Source organism: Chelonia mydas, chromosome 7, assembly GCF_015237465.2.
Source record: "Chelonia mydas isolate rCheMyd1 chromosome 7, rCheMyd1.pri.v2, whole genome shotgun sequence".
Lineage (NCBI taxonomy): Eukaryota > Metazoa > Chordata > Testudines > Cheloniidae > Chelonia > Chelonia mydas.
The window spans coordinates 38,220,708-38,240,941 of record NC_057853.1 but is presented as its reverse complement, the minus strand read 5'-3'; the positions used below and the strand labels follow the sequence as shown (position 1 = coordinate 38,240,941).

Here is a 20,234-nt window from a genome sequence, read left to right as displayed (position 1 = left end):
ACCAAATAGAAGGATGCCCCTCAAAACTTACTAACAAGTAAGGAAGAACAGTTGTAAAGAGTAAACTGTGTGCGTGCATGTACGTGTATTAGAGAGAAAAAGAGAGAGAGAGAGATTGTATACATACTCTGAACATAATGTTTGAAACCCTGGCAGAAATCACATCTGATGCTGAATCTGACCTCAATGGGTCAGAAGGGGATTGCATGATTTCAGAGGAAGATACGATTTAGTGTTACATCTTTGCTGTATTTAGAAATAATAGAATAACTGAGTGCATGATACAGACCGGAAAGACTTTGCACGAGACAGATGTTGCGCAAAGAAAAGTGTAGCTGTGGTTTTCTGAATCTAGCTCTGTTAGATTTCAGAAATTCTCCTGGAGAAGGAACTGCCTTTACAGACCAGCTACTGAAGGGGAGAAGAACTCAGAACCTTACAGAAGCCTTTCTGTTGCTGTCAGCACCTGTGAGTTTATGGGGTCCACAAACTAGAAAATTGTTCAATCTGAACAAAGATGTGATATAACAAAACTACAGAGCATCTCCTTGCAGTGTTGTAGGGAGATGGTGTTGGACGAGGATCATTGATCTGTTCACATAAGTCAGTGGGAGTTTTGTGAAAAATCAGTGACACAATATGGCCCTGTGAGAATATACTGTATAATCAAAGTGTCATTTTTGGAAGAAAAAGAAGAGTGCTTCTTAAACTTAGGGCTAGATTTTTAAAATTACTTAGGTGCCTAACTCCCATGGAAACCAACAGTGCTTGTATACTTTTAAAAACCTGCCCTTAATCTCTTAATTATTGCTATGTTTTCATTAAAAATATTTATTTCAATTTAATTGGGGATCTAAAGATTTTTCTATTTGGTATTTTGATTATAAGCTTTTTGCACTGTTGATACACAACTTAAATGGAAGAGAGCTCAGAAAACTACTTAGAAAATAGTGAGGTATTAATTTGATGAAAGGAAGTTTTGATACAAAAAGATATGAATAAGTGCTTTTGACAGTGGCAGGATGATTGTGGCATTAGGTGGGTTGAGTGCTGATGATTTTGAAATAAAAGCAAACTCAGTTATCATGGTTGTAAAGTAATTGCTGAGATTTATAAAATATATTTTTTTAAAAGTAATGTCTATTTTATATCTTTCTTATTTTTTTGTGGTTTCATTAACTTGTATTACAATGATTTTGTTTAATTTACCTAAATTGTTAAAGATGGAACACACAACTTAAAAAAGGTTACAGGTTATAGCTTTGATATTTGCATTTTAGTGCCAATAGTGGTAGACATCAGGAGAAATGGCAAACATAAGAAACTGAAATTGTGGGGAGATCTGCTTCTGGGGTACAGCAAAGCTATGAATATTCTTCCTTGTAAAGGGGCTAAGTCGGGGCTCGACCCTCTCCGGGGCGGCGGGGAGCCACACCAGCTCGCTACACACAGTTGACTTAGGGGGAATTTGTCCGGCCACCGGAGTCTCCCTCAGCAGCCCTTGCGGTAACTGGAACGAGCACCATAGGCCCGGGCCTTGAGTTAGGGGGAGGTACCAAACAATCAGTAGCTCAAGCTCTCAGGCAGGGGCTGAGCAAATAGTTCAGTGTTAACAGGCCCAGGCCCTGGGTCAGGGAAGGGCAACAAACAGTCAATAACTCAGGCCCTCAGGCTGGGGCTGAGCAACACAGCATGTGTGAATTAGCCCAGGCCTCCAAGGACCTGGAAGAGGGGGAGACTGCCACCCACAAGTTGGGTGGCAGGGGGGACGCAGGCCCGCCCACTCCATTGCATCCCAGCCCGGGGCCCTAGCAGCGGCAAACGACTCGCTGCTGGGTCAGTAGGGATCCTGACCGCAACACACTGACATGGGTTCTGGCAGAGTTACAGCCAGACTAGGGTCGGCTGTCCCCAGGCTACTTCCTAACTCCCCTCCTTCTGGTACCTGGATCACAGTGGTGTTCTCCAGGGGGTCCAGCACCATAGGTTCCTCGGGGCAGGGGACTAGCGGCAGGTCCGGCAACTCCCCCAGATAGCTGGTGCAGGGCAGGGCAGGTCCGGCAACTCCACTGGATAGCTGGCACAGGGCAGGTCCGGCCAGTCTTGGCGTGGACCTGGGGCCGCAGGATTTTCCCAGTCGCAGGCTAGGCTGGCTATGTCTGGCCTCCCCGGAGGCTGGTCCTCTAGTGAGCTCTGAGGGCCCGCCTTTCTACTTCTGGGTCGCCGCCAGTACCTCTGAGGGGCGGGCTCAGAGCTTCCTGGCTCCGCCCACTCCTGGTGTCTGGAGGGGCTCGACCCTCTCCGGGGCGGTGGGGAGCCACACCACCTAGCTACATTCCTCAATTGTTTTCTGCTCTTAAATTAAGAATGATATTGTGGTTATTGTTCCTACAGATGTAAGGTTATGTCTTATCTGCAGAATGTGCCAAAACTCAGTATTTATAACACTTACATTTATTACACAGATTCTTAAGGGTCCATGATATGCACACATCTCAAGTTTTCCTTCTGTATCCCAGTTGGCTAATATAGAAAGAATTACCCTGCATTTATAAATTAGAAATGTCATATAGGGAATAACCTTTATTAGTTCTGCTATGTTGTGCTTCAAGCAGCGCTGGTTCTTTACTGTGACTGAATGTGATAATGCTACTTTTATTACAAAGATTATTCCACGGCAGTGGAATGGAAAAGAAAGAGGTCTCTGCTCTACCCCATGCCCACCCTCTTTTTTGCTTTCCTCCTCAACACCTGTTTTGCTGCTGCTCATAGTTTTCCCATGTAGCAGCAAGGAAATAAAACTGATATTATTTTTACAGTTCAGTTGTTTTCACCAGAGTTCTGAATAATAGCTGGAAGACAGACCAGAGTCTAGTTAATTTCATGTTACTGCTTGGCAAATCTGTGAGCAGCAACAGAGGCACTCTCTGCCTGAAGACTCAGGAAGACAACATTACGCCTGTTTACATTTGGTGTCTGGAAGGTCATCTTTCACAACCTTAAGGGCTTCGGCTCCTATTTTCAGCAGGGGAGGATGACCATTTTCTAGTAGTGAGTGCGTTTTTCAGGTCCTCTTTATTATGGAAAAAAACCTACAAAAATAGTAATAAAGTGATATGCCTAGAAAAGCTGTAAAAACAGAAGAAAGAAAATTAGGCCATAAAAGTACAATTTAGATGGGATCCAGATGGAAGTAGGGACTTAGAAGAACTCACAATAAATCTGAAAATAGTGACTATTGTGGAGGTGATATAAATGCGACAATTGGTCATAGGTAGAACTAGCTGAAATTTTTCGCACAAAACATTTTCCATTCAGAAAGTGTTGATTTTGACAATTTTCTGATTTTTCCAATCAGGAGAATGAAAATGAATATTTTTATTTCAAGTCAATATTTAAAAACAAAATTATGTTTTTCATTTCAACATTTACAATTCTTAACTGCTTGGGATTTTTAATTTGATACTTTCACTTTCCATTATGATTTATAATGGAAGCTAATTTGGAAATGTCAAAATTCCTTACAGCAGGAGGAAAATTCTGTTTCTTGATCAACTCTATAGTCATAGGCAGTTAATATTGCACAGTAGCTAGAAAGAACTGGGGCAGTGGGATAGCTGACTGCCTTTAAAGTTCGTATGCAGTGCAGGGCCGGATTAACCTTGTGTGGGCCTGGCGCCAAACATATTTGTGGGCCCCCATGGAGGCAATGGAGCATGGCGCGGGGAGGTCAGTCCCCAGAGCGAGGGGCCAGCCGGGGTAATGGGGCATGGCATGGCAGGGGTGACCCCACTCCACCCAGCAGTTGCCAGACACACAGTGGCCTGCGCGGCTCTGTGCTGCCAGCCTACTCCTTCCCCTCTGGGGCAGGCCCATGTCACGCCATACAGCCCCCCTGCACAACACCCTCTGACTCCTGATGCCCAGCGTTCCCCCAGATTCCCCACACACAAATGCACAGGGCCCTGCACACAACCCATGCCCGATGCTCCCCTGCCCACGGCCCCACCACAACGGCCCAGCGCCCCCACAGAACCCCCACTCCCTAGTGCCCCAACACACACAGATCTTTCCCGCCCCCTCATAGCCTAACACTCCCCTCCCCCCCAGACCTCCCAGAGACCCACTCCCCCAAACCCTCTCTCCTGGCTGCACTCACTGGCTCTTCTGGGAGGTGATTGTGTCTGCTGGGCTGAGCCGGCAGCACAGCCAGGGCTGGCCCCGGGGCTGGGAATTGCTCCATCCCTTCAGGAGTGGCGCAATCAGTCAAGACACCTTGCCTGGAGGGGCCCAGCCAAGTCCCCCACACTGTCCCGTCCCCTCCACCTGGCTGAGACTGGCCAGGCTTCTGCACCAGTCCCAGGTGGCCCAGCTCCGGGGAGACAGATGGGGCCCCACAGGTGGTGGGAAGCAGAGACTGCCTGGAGTTGGGGTGCACTGGGGTCCAGCCAGGGGGCAGAGAGGAGCAGGGGGGTGAGGCCAGGGGGCAGAGAGGAGCCCTCAGAGGACCAAGTGGTGGGCAGGGAAAGGAGCGGGGTCTCACGGCGCAGTGCAAGCGGAGTAGGCCAGGGCCCCTTCTGAGCACGGGCCCAGCTCCATGGAGCCACTGGCACCATTGTAAACCCAGCACTGATGCAGTGTTGTTGTAGCCATGTTGGTCCCACGATATTAGAGACAAGGAGTGTGGGGGGGTTATATTACCACATCCACTTTATCTCAGCATTTAAAGGGACACTATCAATCTCAAAATTGCACTTCTGCATATAAATATTTTACACACTTGTTAAATTACAATAAGTGAAAGAATAAAACCAAATTTTTTTTGCAGTCTGTTTACGATGTGCATTGGACAACAGCTTAATATACAATCATTTTCACCTTTAACTCTGTATATTCTGCTATCAGTTTCCCTTCTTCTTGATGTGGGGCTTTTGGGTTAAAACGGGGGAAAGAAAAATATGTAAAAATAAGTTGGTATGACTGTAAAAGCACAGACACTGGCAGAGGGGCTCAATGGATGGCATACTACTTTATTTTTTGGTCTAGATTAGATTTCAGGTTGGTACCCAGCAGGAGGCTAAAGAGATGTCAGTTTTAAAAGTTGATTGTTATAAGTACGTCTTCACCTATGCTATATACACCATGATTGCAAATGAAAGCCCATTAAAAATCAAATTGTCATTATTTGAGCTCTTAGTTGAGAATATACATTTCCCTCAGTTTAGAATATGAAAGTTAATAAAGTCAGATTTACATTCCTTTCCCTCTAAAATTGCTTCACTTTGAGATTCTTAGTGCTGTAAACTTTGTTTTAGGTTTGGAGGGGGGGAATGTTTATTTGCTGACTAAGCATTGTTTTCAGGGAGATTAGTGTAAAATTCTGAAAACATTAGTGTTTGCTTTTTTTGACAGTTCATTTTTACAAAATTTTAAGTTTGTGCCAAATAAAAGCGGATAAAGGCCTTCTAAAATGTAAACATCCCTGGTTGTATGGTATAACTCCAATTTGATAAGTCTTCCATTATAGCAGTCAGCAAAATATTTTTCGGAACTGATTGTTTTATTCACAAATGAATGAAGGGTGGACACTAAGCTTTTTTTCAGACTTGCTATTTGTAGGTTTTGCTAAATTAATTTCACTCAATTAAGACAAAATGTTGAAATATATTAATCAAAGGTAGGGAGTGTTTCTTCCCCATCCAAATCAAATTTGTTTCAGAACTGGCTTTTGGCAACACTTCACAGCTATGTTGATTATCAGGGTGGCCAAACGCTTTGAAGCGCGGTTGAGCGGGGAGAGGGACACTTCAGTCGGCTGCAGGCTGGCTCTTTACTTGCCAGGTGATTTTTGTTCTTATTCCACCTTCCCTTCTGTCACCCATCTCTTGGATTTTGTTGGCGCTAGACCCGTCTCCACCTGACTCGAGCACATTCACTCATGGTAACAGCAGAAGCAAATGGAAGAAAGGAGCTGCTGCTCGCATGGGTGCTACGCTGCGGAAAACAGGCCAATTGTTTAAATACGTTGGGCCGACCTCGCCTAAGATGGCGCCCCGGGCGAGGCTGGGGGTGGAGCTCGGCCGGGGGCGGAGCGGGGCGCGGTGATGGCGGACGGGGCTGGGAGCGGAGCGCAGTGGGTGATGGGAGCGGAGCGGAGCGGAGGATGGGGGAGGAGTTGGGGCAGGTAGAGGCGGGGCGAGGCGAGACAGGCGGGAGGTGCTGGCGGACCGGGGCTGTGGGAGGAGTTGGGCAGGAGGCGGAGCAGAGGATGGTGGCCGAGGGGGTCTGGGGGAGGAGCTGGGCGGACTCGGAGGTGGAGCGGTCGGAGGGGCAGGCGGCGAGGGGGATGGTGGCGGACCGCGGCGGAGGTGAACAGGGCTGAGGGGCGGAGCCGGGCTGGGCGGGGGGTGTCTGTTGTTCTGACACTCTGTAGAGGGAGCCCCCCCACCGCCCGCGCACGGTGCCCTGGGCGGTCGCGCAGCCCCCCCAACAAGGCCGGCGCTGGCTACTGGGCCACATGTGATTTCTGGAGTGTGCTTTGGCCACCCTTGAATCTGGTGTTTATTAGGTTTAGTTAGACCAGTTTTGTCTTTGCGTCTCTCTGGCTCTGAATGAGCATGTTGAAGAAAAAATCTTCCCGAAGAAGCGAGAACTTAATTTACAGAAGGGGTGTGTGTGGATATGTGTGTGTGTGTGTGTGTACACACGCACACCCCTCTTCCGCAAATGAATTTCTCGCTTCTTACATAGAGAGAGGGCTTGGCTAGTATACTAAAGATTTTGTCATTTTGTGTATTTGTTGTAAATGACATCTGTAGGTTTTGAAAAACAAAACACTGTTAAAATAAACCTCCAAAGCCAACATAATCAGCTCTATAAGTAGCTATGAGGAATGACTCTTCTCACAGAACTTTTGTCTGTTTTTAACAGCTTTAATTGTATAAAATAATGGCAACTGCTGGTAGTGAGGCACATAATCCTCTGGAACCTGAAATCCCAAAGCTACAGTTTGTTCCCTTCACCAGTGCCTTGGATGCGGGATTCTGGCATGAGCTGACACAGAAGAAACTCAATGAGTATAGATTAGATGAGACTCCGAAAGGTATCAAAGGCTACTATTATAATGGTAGGTAAAAACTGAACTTTTTATTAGGCATACCAGATTTTCTCCCGTTGTCTTTTGTTTAATTATATTTCTGTTATAAGAATTTGTACTACGTGTACAAAATATTCCACAGTCATAAGACAGAAAAAAGATATGAGGTGTGTGTGTGTGTGTATGTATATATATATATAAAAAATCTGTGGCTATATGAAAAACTAGAGATTCTTATTCTATTCATATTTATTTCAATGGGAGCAGGATTGTACCCTTGGTTCAGGAAACTATATTTGGTCTGTGAAAGCACCAAAGAGTCCTGTGGCACCTTATAGACTAACAGATGTACTGGAGCATAAGCTTTTGTGGGTGAATACCCACTTTTTCAGATGCAAGAAGTGGGTATTCATCGAAGAAAGCTTATGCTCCAATACAATACCCACTTCTTGCATCTGAAAAAGTGGGTATTCACCCACAAAAGCTTATGCTCCAGTACATCTGTTAGTCTATAAGGTGCTACAGGACTCTTTGGTGCTTTCACAGATCCAGACTAACACGGCTACCCGTCTGATATTTGGTCTGTTGTTTTTATTGTGACATAGTTGCTGCTGCTGTTATTTAAAAGAAACTTTGTTTTTGTCCAGGTGATCCTTTTGGTCTACCAGCTCGTTTAACATTGGAGTTTAGTGCCTTTGATGTGTAAGTACTTTATGTGATTTTGCAGCTTAAAAAAAAAGGGGGGGATAATATAGTTACACCTAATTGACGAATCACTTATGAATATGCTTGGTGTGCATCTTCTAAGAGTATTAGCAGAATTTTAATGAGGATCTACCCACATTTTGATATCTCAATTTGATTTTCACAATTGTCCTCACTAATGACTTTGAAAAGATAGGAGCTACCACTGGAACTATTTGTCTGCAGGAGATTGTAAATGTCACATTGAAACACAACAAAATCATCTCAGAAAACACTGTTTAACATCGGGAACTGAAGAAAATTGTGGAAAACAAAAATTGTATGTACATAAGAATGGCCATACTGGGTCAGACCAAAGGTCCATCCAGCCCAGTATCCTGTCTATTGATAGTGGCCAATGCCAAGTGCCCCAGAGGGAGTGAACCTAACAAACTTGTAACTTGATATCAGGGCTATTTTAATTTCTTATGGCAATATTACAACAACCAAGTGTTCACTTATGCAGTGAGGAAGAATTCTACTGTGGGAATTACTGGGTGGAATAATTCTCCTACCTGTTTTATGCAGGAATTCAGACTACATGATCAAAATGGCCTCTTCTGGCTTTAAATTATGCAGAAGTTGCATGTCCTGTATATTTATAATTTTCTGATAATCATTTAGGCCTTGGTCCTACAAACACTGCAACTTTACTCATGTAAACAGTCTCATGGAAGTCATTGAACTACTCACATCCATTGAATGAAGCAAGCATAAAGTATTTGCAGTATTGCAGCCTAATTTACTAAACAATAAATTTTACCAGTAAAGAAATTGAATAAAACACACTAATATCTATAAGGAACATTGTCTAGTTAATGTTGCTATAGGTAACAAAACCTGTGGATTTTCTGACTTTAACTGTTCAACATTAGTACTAATGTTGTTTTGTGTTCACTTTGGGATGTCTTTATTTTTAATGTACCACTCTTAACTGAATCACTTTTTTTTTTTTTTTTAAAGTTTAAAAGAAAATTGATTTTTTAAAAAAGATGTATTTATCCCAGAGATTCCCCAAGGGGCTCTTCACTGAAAATCATAATGCTCATGGAAAATTTACATTATGATGTGACATAATGTGACATAGGTTGGATATTAGGAAAAACTTTTTCACCAGGAGGGTGGTGAAACACTGGAATGCATTACCTAGGGAGGTGGTGGAATCTCCTTCCTTAGAATTTTTTAAGGTCAGGCTTGACAAAGCCTTGGCTGGGATGATTTAGTTAGCTTTGAGCAGGGGGTTGGACTAGATGACTTCCTGAGGTCCCTTCCAACCCTGATATTCTATGATTCTATGACATTTGAACCTCTTTGCACCTTCTAGAGATAAGTGAGTAACTGCCATGATGTGGAAAATGCAGTAAGCAAGGAATGTCTTGCAGGCTTTTATGAATAATAGTAGTAATTTTATTTAAAAAGACGCTCAGTGAGCAATACACTTAATCAGGTGCTTAAGCTGATTCCCATTCGATAAAGCACTAAAGCATGTGCTTTGCTGAATCGGGGCAAAGCATCTCCACCTCTATTAGGGATCTGAAGTACAGCATAAAAACGTCTAAATTAAATTTAAAGGCTCTAAACACTTAATGGAGTATTTGGGGAATACTCTTAAAAGGCAGAATTCTCATATGCTTTTGAAAAGTTGAGAGGAATTCATTGAGGCAGGTCAAACCGTACACACAAGACTGTCGATCTTCATAATCTTTGTCAGAAGTATAAAACTAATATTTTCCAGCTCTTTCCTATCTCCAATACCACAGTGGCATTTGTCATTGTGTCATGAGGTGTACTCTGCATTTCTAAGCCTTCAGTTGATCAAGTCATCCTAATAATTACTGAGTTGCATGTCTCTTTTGTCCCTGAATGCAAGCACATTTTTGTAACTGCCTGCAAGCATTTTAAGTGGAACTGTCCTTGACTCGCCTTCTGCCTCATTGTGATGTATATAGTCACCACTCTGCTTGGAAAACTCTGCATCCTTGGAGCTTAATGTGAGAGTTCCCATTAGTTACTGTTAATGAAAGCTCTGGCAAAAATGCTAGTATGTGGTTCCAAGAGTGTCCTTGTCTCCTGTCTAGGAATGCTGCCACCCCAGCACACTGCTGTCCTGCTGTTGGAACGTTATATAACACCAACACTTTTGAATCTTTCAAATCCTGTGATAAGAAGTCACTTTTGGAAAAAGCAGCAAATGAGGTGAGGATAACAATTAAATACATTTACAGAGAAAATAGGATTTGGGGAAAGCTAGTGAACTACTTTGCAGTTTGCGTCCCAGGCAGTGGAGAGACTATCATCCCCCACTGACCCATCTAACCCTGGCTTTGGGATACAGTTGCTTTTGGAGGAGGCAGTTTAGTGTCTTCTGCTTGCTTCTGATCACCTCTGGACAGCAACAGTTAGATGATGGTTCTCAGTAACCTCCATGCTGAGTGCTGCTCAGCAACCCCCCCTCCCCCCCCCCCCCATGTAATAACCTCGCGACCCCTCAAGGATCCCGACCCCCAGTTTGAGGACCCCGGTATATGAATAATCATAACAATCACACAATATACAATAAATGAATGCAAAAATGAACTAATTGGCTGCATTTGGGTTTGTTTCTAACTCTGCACAGCATGCCACCTGTCTGCACTTCTAGACTTTTTTGTGCTTGTGATCCTGCCACTGGGATTTTTGTCAGTTTCAGTACCCTACATATCGCAAGGATGAGAGATCTAGGAGAACAAACCAATCCAAAGCTGCTGTGTTGGTTATGATTCATCCATATGAGGGACTGTTGCTGTAGGAAAAACATGTTAATTGTTAACATTTTTATGTGAAATTATGTAAAACCTTCAAAATTTAAGCCTAGATATCTGCTGGTATAGGCTGTGTCTGTCATATGGGAGATGTAGTTCTGGATGAGCTCTGTGCTTCTGATCCTTACCTGGCAGAATGAAAGTGAAATGTAAAGCCTATAAGAGTAGAACTGTCATTTGTAATTCCCAAGACGCCAGGACAAACCAGAGCTTTGTTGAAATGCCTGCTTATGGGGTGAGCATTTATTAGAGCATGGGATGAATTAAGTAGGAAAAAGTCTTGCCTAAATTACTGAGAATATTACTTAATCCTGCCTTGGCACAAGGGGGTGGAGTAGATGACCTCTTGAAGTCCCTTATAGCCCTACATGTCTTGTCTATGATTAGTTTGAGCTTTTAACATATATGGAAGAAGGAAAGATGAATGAATCTCTCCATATGCTGTTTTTTTGTGATTTTTTTGGTCCACTGACAGATATGGGAGACGATAAAATCGGGGACTGCCCTTGAAAACCCCATGCTCTTGAACAAATTCCTGCTTCTGACTTTCGCAGTAAGTAATGCAATTTATTCCATACTCTCTGAATAGTGAAACACAAATAATAATGAACCATGTCAGTGAAAAATAGTAATATAACTACTGTAGTTACCAGACTGCATTTTGTACATTCATGTGCTTCTCTACAAATGTAAAGGATTCTTGGATTCCATATATAAAAATAAATAATGGCAATTAAACTCCTGGGTCAAGTGAGCACAATAAAAGTCAAGACTGATCAAAGAACCTGCAGGCTTGATTCACTTATTCCCTGAGCGATAAATTTGCTGGAGAGATGGGAAGATGAGAATAAGTGCTAAAAGAATATTGCTCAACTCTTTCATCACGGGTACAAGCACTCTTATCATAGTATAGCTCATTCAGTCATGGGCACTGACGTTTCGAAGTGCCAGGGAGTGCTCGACCCCCAGCTCTGATCCAGGCCTTTCCCCCACTCCACCTCTTTTTCCCCCAGTGTTCCACTCCTACCCCGCCTCTTCCCGCCGCTGCTCCACCCCCTTCCCTGAGCACGCTTGCTCCTCCTCCCCAGAGCCTCCTGCGTTCTGCGAAACAGCTGTTAGTGGCGAGAGGGGGGGTGTGATGAGGGAGGGGGAGGCTCTGTTCTGCGGGGCCTGCAGGTGGGCAGGAGGCGCTGAAGGAGGTCGGGGAGCTGATAGGGAGGCTACCAGTGGGTGCTCAGCGCAGTGTTGGTGCCTATGCATTCAGTTAAATAGTGCATAACAACAAGTTTATATTCTTCTTTTGCCTTTCAACCCAAAGGATCCCAAAGTAATTCACAACCCACATACAAACACAAACTTTGCTTAGTAACAGTGAAGGTTGCATTAGAACACCCCAACCACCCACCGTAGCCTCCAGTACTGCAGAAATACATAACTCTAACAAATAATGAAAAGCAATACCCACCCTAACTTTAATCAGCCTGCACTTGCAAAACCTTAGTGGCCATCTCCTACTCTCTTGCATCAACAGATGGGCATGTCTGACTGTCCCACAGTCCGTTAATTTAGAAAGGTCTTCTGATTCAACATTGCTCAGGTCCAACAAGTTAAAAGTTTTAACAAACATTGGCCTGGACAACACATACTAAAGAATTACACGCACTACACCTTAGACTGCTTGGTTTTATATTTAAAAGGGATTTGAAGAAAAGGTAGGACAGTCCAGAATTTTTTTTTATCACATGGTGGTTTTTGGAATAGATTTAACTAAACTCCGGATGATTTTTCCCTTCTCTTTTCTCCCCACTCCTGCCCTTCAGAGTATTCAAATTAATTCTACAATTCAAAACACACAATTTTTAAATAACTTTGTCATTGCTACCAAATTGAAAATTTGGCACAGCCTTAACTGTGGTGTCACTTTTGTGACACCACACTGCAGAACTGAAATGTAGCCACTGCTGGGGTCAAAAGCAGCTGTTCGCTGATGCACAGCACACTGCACAGTAATGGAAAATGTTGATGAAGAGCAGCAGGCCAAAAATCTACACCTAAAGCAATAAATGGGAAAGGATACTTATTGTCCGTTCAAAGCAGACAGAACCTTTCTGGAAACTGCACCAGGGTTTGCGCAAAGTAAGTTTCACGGTACTCCATTTGTCTACCTTTGAAGGGTGGGTTGATCTGATGGAAATTGAATGTTTCATTGCAAGTATACTATGTGTTGCAATGTTTAGATGACTGGACTAAGCTTCCTTCACTAAGTTGGGTACAAATGTTCCTCTTCTGAGGTAGAGGAAAATGAGAAAATGATTGTAATTATAAATATAGGTTGATGTTTTCAAAGCCAACTAAGTTTTAGCCATGCAACTCCCATTGAAGTTAATGGGAGCTGTGTTCCTAAATCCTCTAGTCTGCTGTGAAAATCTCAACCAAGTATCTTTAACAGTTCCAGTTAGCCCTATATGTCTAGGTTAAGTTTACTGCTTGCTGCACCTTCTTCTTGCCTTTTGTGCTTTCTCTCACCTAACTAACTAAGCATGTGCAAATATACCACTCCTGAAAACATATACACATGCACTGAATTTAAAGGACAGATATAGTCCTACTGAAGTTAGACCTGTGTGCATGTTTTTGCAGGATTATGGCCATAGTTTCCTTTATTTTATTGTGGGTGTATTTCTCAGATTACAAGTACATACATTCTAAAATATCTGGTTGCCTGTTTTTCATTGGACTTCAAGGAACTTTCTTCACTGTAGCTAAAAAATAGAAGTGTTATAATGTTTAATTTTTAAGTCTGATACTTTTACCTTCCATATATTTGGCATAGCTCAGAAAGAGATTATTTTATGTTAGAACCTTTCCTCATATGAAAAAAATATACAAAATACTGGTATCAAATGTCATGAGACGTTAATATATTAAACTGCTGTTTCTGATTAAAAGATTTACAGATTCCCAATATAAAAGCTGAATTATGCGTTTAATCAAGTTTCCGTATACTTTGTGTGTGTGAGTGAGAGAGAGAGAATGGATCTGTGTGGGTGTATCTCGTTTCAAATATAATAATCTCTTAATTTACTGTAGATACCACTGTATAGATTACAGAAAACCATGGCCTTTTTAATAAAGATATCCTAGAGCACAAATTATTTGATCTTTTAAAGATCAGGTCAAATTAAAACTGTGCAGAGATAATGATCTCATAAACGGTGCTTGCTTTCACTTAATGCCTGTCTGTGCTATAAGGGAATATTTAAATAAGGAAAAGTTCACCATGTTTATTCATGACAACTGTTTGTACAGAGTTGTCACTTTTGACAGCCTTTGGGATAAAAAAATGAGGGTATGCAGACTTGGATGTTTTGGTCATGTAAAGCGCAGCTATGTTGGTAAGAGAGACCAACAGATCAAGATGGAAGGAAAAAGACAGAGAAGCCAACCCAAGAAAAAGTGGTGGGATGTCGTAAAGGAAGACATGTTAGCATGTGGTATGATAGAGGATATGGCATTAAACAGAGCACTTTGGTGGGAGAGGGCTTGTTGAGAGGACCCCAGTTGATGGAATTAACACGAAGAAGGAGAGAGAAAAGTTCAGAGGTAAATCGAGGGTGATTTCTAACTGGGCTGGACTCCACATTGGTCACACATTTGTGGTGACCATTTTAAAAGCTTTCATCTATCTGGTCTATTTAAGTAAAAAAAAAAAACCCCTAACCATATGTATGATAATGTGGCATATTTAAAACTCTAGCTTTGCTCAAAAATAGAAACAAAAAAACAGTTGGAATATGCAAAACTGATTTGTGTAGCTGTCTAGTAAAATCAGTTTAACAGTAGAAGTGGAGTAAGTTATGTCTAGTGCAGGGATTCTGAAATATTTTACAGTGTCTCTCTTGGATACAACCTCTCCTTCCATTCTTGATTTGTATGGAAATCCTTACACAACATATATCTGGCAACTGCAGCAATTGTTTACATTGAAAAGTAATATTAGGATGTTATTTCTTGTATGTTTGGCTGTATTTTAATGCAATTTAGTAACGAGAAAAAAAGAGAGCCAGCCTCATGTGACCAACCATCTATCCATGGACCACCAGTAAGTAACTGCTTCACAAACTTGCAGCAGTCCATGGAACACAGATTGGGAACCTCTGATGCAGCGGTTCTCAACCAGTGGCCCATGGGCTGCATGTGGCCCAAGTAGCACACAGCTGCAGCCCAGCTCAGCTGTATGCTAAAGGCTGGCCTGCATGGCAGGGTCTAGGTTCCCGGCTGCTCGGCGTGGTCGGGTCCGGGCTGCTGTGGCAGGGTTGGGGCTGCTGTCCCGCCCTGTGTGGCGTGCATCTGAGGCCTTATTGCAAAATTCCAGGAGGCCTCTTGGGATCTGGGGCTGCATTGATATATTTGCCAAGAAATTAAAAAGTATATTTAATAATAAAAAAAATGGAATTAACTCGGTTTCCTATTGTGTAATTCCTTGACACAACTCTCATGGTCCCCTAGTCTGCAAACTACTTACACACATTCTTAACTTTACTCCAATGGGTCTGCATGAGCAAAGTTAAAGACCTGCTTAAGTATTTGCAGGATCATGGCCATAGCTGTAACTGGGAGTGCTATAATCACTCAGTTTTTAAGTGGCTAGCTGGGTTAGTAATTATTTGTCTTCTAACATGTTCATATATATTTTTTTCCTCTAGGATTTAAAAAAGTATCGCTTCTATTACTGGTTTTGCTACCCTGCTCTCTGCTTCCCTGATGGCATACCTATTGTTCAGCAGGCAGTCTGCCTAGGTGAAAGGTTCTCTCCAACTCAGGTACTCAAACACCCACTGTCAAATCTTGAGTACTGATCAATCTTTCTTATTGCTTGTAAAACTACATATTTTGTCCTTGAACTTGGTGAGTTTTAAGTAGTGTGGCTAGTTTATTTCTGAGTTATTGATTTTATACTTATAAAATTCTCATTTTGATGTTTTATTGCCTCTTGCAACAATCCAGTTAGGTGAAGAGGTTGAGTATAAATCATGACTGGGCTCATGTTGGTATCTTTGGACAGAATATTGAATTTACAAAAGATTTTTAAGCATTTCAGAGACAGTGTGGTCTGGGAGAGTAGGTTGTTGATAGAGCTGATAAAGAAATAGTTTTCCTATCTTATGAGAATTTTTGAGATTCTGAAAAAGTTCCCCACTACATACTGGGGGGGAAAAAAGTCAAAATTTTCACAAGATCTAAAATTTTCTTGTATTTCTAGCAAGTCGGTTGAAACATGTTCATGATTTTGAAATATTTTGTTTCAATTTTGACCATTTAAAAATGTTTTTGTACTTTTTTTTTACTACAAATTAACGTAAAATTCTAAAGAAGAATCAAAAAACAGTTTTTAAAATATCAAAACGGGGCAATTTAAAAAAAATTTAAAAAAAAAATTGAAAATAGGCAGTTCATTGAAACCAGTGTTTTTCCACAATGGTTTTGGTTTATACAGATTTGGCATTTTCCAATGAAAAAACGTTTCATCAAAAAATTCCCAACTAGCTCTAGTTGTTAGCCTGGTGGGAATACAGAGCCTGGGGAGGGACTTGGTCAACCTTAAGAGAAATTTATCTTGCTCTCTCCTTTTGTGTGTCATCTTTATTGAAAATATTAACTCTTCAGGTCAGTGAATGTTTCTTGTGTTTGCACACTACTTAGCACAATGGGGCATGTCTGGGTACTACTGCAGTACAAATAATATATATTAATAACTTTTGAGTCTAGAGAACATCATGGCTGTCCTGGAAAGAAGAAGGTGGTTGAGGGTATCATGGATGATGATTTATCTGACAGAAAAGGAGGCTGGTGTGATAGCAAGATTCTGTCATCAGCAGAAACATTTGACTGATGAACTAGAGGTCAAACTTGAGACAAGAAGGTGGTAGCAAAGAAAAAGCTGTTGGACTGGATTAGAAAGTGTAGACATGCAGAGGAATGGTCTCAGGAAAACAGTTTAAAAAATAGGGCGACTGTTTGGCAACAGCTTCAGGCTTCTTGGTTAGAAACTGAAAGTTCACAGGAGTCCAGTTATTTAATAACATTGATTTTAAATCAGTTTTCTTTAGAGTTATGTCTTTAATAACTTTCAAATTCTAGAAAAAAAAGCTAAACAATTATTTTATTATTCTGACTAAAATGATTGTAGATGGAGCATCTTATAGTGAAAGACGAAGATTGACATTATAGGAGCATGTTGAGGATACTGTAAGCCCTTTGTACTAAAAAGGGTCTTACCTGAATTTTGTAAATTGAACATGTATTTTTAAATGGTACTGTTTCATCTTAATGTGTGGACTGTGGTGGAGCCCTTTTCATTGATGGCTCAAGGTGAGACTGCACCTTTCAATTTTTTCTTTTGATTGAAAATACGGTGATAGGATAATCTAAAGCAGTGGTTCTCAAACTTATTTGATCGAGCCCCCCTTTTTTGTGTCTGTAGTCATTTACGCCCCCGCTCTCCCAAGTACATATACCTCCACCCAGCTCTGAAGGCAGAGCAGACAGCAGTGGCTGCTGGCTGGGCACCTAGTTCTGAAGGCAGCGCCACACCAGCAGCAGCCCAGAAGTAAGGGTGGCAATGTGAACAGTGATATTCGTCAGGATCACTTTTCACAGCAGACTTATCGCCTCATTGCCACCCTTACTTCTGTTCTGCTGCTGTTGCCACTCCAGGGCAGATAGCCAGAGCTCTGCCTCCCCCACATGGGGGGTGGGAAGGAGAGCTTGAGCCTGGGGTTGCCTCCCGCTGAGGGATGGTGAGAAGTGGGGGGAGAGCCCGAACCCAGGTGGCAGGGCTCTGGCTGTCAGTCCTAGTGCGATGAGGCTCCAGCTTTCCCCTTTATCCCAACTTTCCGGGTGTGCACGGCTGTTCTGCACAAGCGCCAGCCACCTGGGGCTGACAGCCAGAGCTCTTAACCAAAAAAACCCACCCCACAGCTCACGCCTCCCTTGACACATTCCCATGCTTCTGTTGGGAGGCCCGCCCCATAGTTTGAGTACTGCTGGTGTAAAGCATTCTCATTGGAAATAAATCATCATCATCCTTCTAGTTCAGGAAAATGTTGGTTCAAAAGATATGCCTGGATTATTTGTAGAAGTACGGCAAAAAATGTTAACACATGACTGTGCAGGGAAGAAGGGAACTAGGTTATGAGACAGAGGGCAAGTAGGAACTCCTGAGGGGAGAATGAGTCTGTTAGTTCTGTGCTACTAAGGTAGAAAGAAATTGTAGAGTTACTCAGTTGTACCTTTTGTTTTAACTGGAGTGAGTTAGTGTTGAACCGTGAAGTGCTTTTAATGCCACTAGAAATTGGTGGGAAGCTGAGCCCCATAGCGAGTTATGTGGGAGAGACACTTGGTACAACAGCGCAAACGTACTACACAAAGCATTTTATCATCTAACAGTGGAATACAATTAAAATATACCTCTAGAAATGGTTTAGATGTAGTCTTACAGGAATGTTTTAGGTGGTTACTAATGAGCATTAGAAGAATTGGTTACCTTTACTATAGCAATTTGGATAATAACAGTTGTTGTATGTGTAGTGGTGTTGTTGTAGCCGTCTTGGTCCAGGGATATTAGAGAGACAAGGTGGGTGAGGTAGTATCTTTTATTGGTCATGCTGTTGTTGGTGAAAGAGACAAGCTTTTGAGCTACAGCTTATCTCTCTAGATATTGCCTCAACCACCTTGTCTCTCTAATTAATAACAGTTGAGTATTTTGAAAGTAGGAAAGAGAGTTTAATTTTTGTGGTTATTCATACTTCCTTTTTAAACAGAATGGAGGACTAAAGACTGTTTCTCTGAAAAAAACATAGTTTATGTGGGATGGTATTCAATGGTACAGTTTTAGTGTAGATGTCAGGATATAAAGAAGCAATTGCAGCTGACCACTGAAAACCGATGTACCAAAGTAGATGGAATGGATGATGCTGATCATTATGCAGCATCATGATCAGTTTACCAGCATCCGATCCATATTTTTGTACTTTAAGGACAAGTCAGAGCTCTCAGCCCTCTCTCTCTCTCTCTCCAACAGTGGGACTATTATTATTTAGGGGACTTCCATATTTGCAAGTTGTTTTGGCCCTAAGAATAACACTGTAATTTTGTTTTCTTTTTTTCCCATATATCAGTTTGCAGCAGTGACAGAAGTGCTTCTTCTACCTGTTTTGCATTGAAGATTATATGGTTTTAACTTTTGCATATTACTCTCAAATGCTTGGTTATAAATTTTTTTAAAAAACTACTGAATAAATGGTTAAAAACTGTTAGAATGGATACACTTGTGTTCAGCAAGTTAAAAGAAAAAAAGTATTACATATTCAGTAAAGGAAATATTTTTCGACTCCCACAAGCACTATTGAATTAGGATAATTCCAACCATCTGTTATGATATCTTTTTTGCTTTCAGATTCAAGCGCTCCAGAAAGCATATGATGAACTTTGCCAGATGGAAGGAGTTACAGCCTTGCCTTACTTTTTAATCAAGTATAATGACAAGTCTGTTTTGGTGTCACTGCTTAAAAACTGGAATGATTTTTTCCAAGATCAAGAAGAAAAGGTAAGGGGAATTCTGCACATATGCTCGAATGCCAGAATATTTGTGCTGAATGTACAAACTGTTTAACCTCTGGCTAGAATACTATACTGAGATCCAGTGCTTGTCTACTGAGTAGAGTAGGTCAAGTCTCTGAACACCAGTTGCTCCCACTGATTACTCCTGGACTTCAGGGAGTCTAGTTTTAGGCATCTCAACCTGGGTATTCAAAAGTCCAGGCATCCCAAATTAGTGGATGGTTTGAAAATTTGGTACTTGCGCTCTCTATACTCATTACGCCGCCTATAAAAGAGAGATAATAAAACTTAGCTGTTATGAGGATGAGTTAATAATATTTCTTAGTCACTTTGAACACCTAGCATTATTTAAGTGCAAAGCCCACCTATATTATTATTTATTTGCTTGTATGCTGCATGTAGGGGAGGAGTATGCAACAATTCATTTCTATAGATGCTGCACTAGCTTTAAGTACACCTGGAAATGTTATGACAGTGACCTTCTACGAAAGAAAAATATATCATCCCTTTATAAATTAATAAAGAATGTTAATATGAATATATTCAGCTTGTACCTTTCACAGTACCAGCAATAATACAAGAAAAACTGGCTCCTTTTTAAACTCTGCTGAAAAAGAAAATCTGTATTTGAACAGTGTAAAGTTAAGTCCTTCATAGTCCTGTAGATGTGATGCAGGCTAAATGTTGGTTAGATGAGGTTGGAAAGGTTTTTTTATGTTATGGGGAAATCATTCTCTGCATGTCTCCTTTTGAATGCGAAAAAAGCACTCTACGTTCCTTGGAGCCACAAGAGAATTTCCATCCTGATCATTCATAAAGCAGAAGGCATCAAGGCAAGGGTTGGCCAAGCTAGTTATACATTACGTAGTACTTATCTGTTTCATTTATCATCATGTTGTCCAGATGCCTAGCTTTGTTAGGTCCTTCTGAAATTCTTCAGAGCCCTCTTTATTTTGATTAACCTTAACTCA

The 20,234-nt window shown here is 41.8% G+C and overlaps 1 protein-coding gene across 23 annotated transcripts in view; it reads left to right on the top strand.

Moving 5' to 3' along the window:
- The first annotated feature begins 335 nt into the window (after positions 1 to 335).
- Positions 336 to 20,234, top strand: part of ATG7 (autophagy related 7) — a 327,788-nt gene continuing 307,889 nt past the window's right edge. For 7 of the 23 annotated variants that reach the window (XM_043551497.1, XM_037905894.2, XM_037905890.2 and 4 more), the window contains exons 1-7: positions 6,230 to 6,368; positions 6,931 to 7,126; positions 7,744 to 7,798; positions 9,919 to 10,036; positions 11,117 to 11,194; positions 15,348 to 15,464; positions 19,100 to 19,249. In XM_043551497.1, coding sequence (XP_043407432.1) covers positions 6,949 to 7,126; positions 7,744 to 7,798; positions 9,919 to 10,036; positions 11,117 to 11,194; positions 15,348 to 15,464; positions 19,100 to 19,249 — 696 coding nt within the window. In that variant the 5' untranslated portion in view covers positions 6,230 to 6,368; positions 6,931 to 6,948. Of the gene's footprint in view, positions 469 to 5,840; positions 5,942 to 6,051; positions 6,185 to 6,229; positions 6,369 to 6,930; positions 7,127 to 7,743; positions 7,799 to 9,918; positions 10,037 to 11,116; positions 11,195 to 15,347; positions 15,465 to 19,099; positions 19,250 to 20,234 lie in introns of those variants that run through there. The other 16 variants (XR_006292251.1, XR_006292252.1, XM_043551500.1 and 13 more) reach the window with 9 other exon arrangements.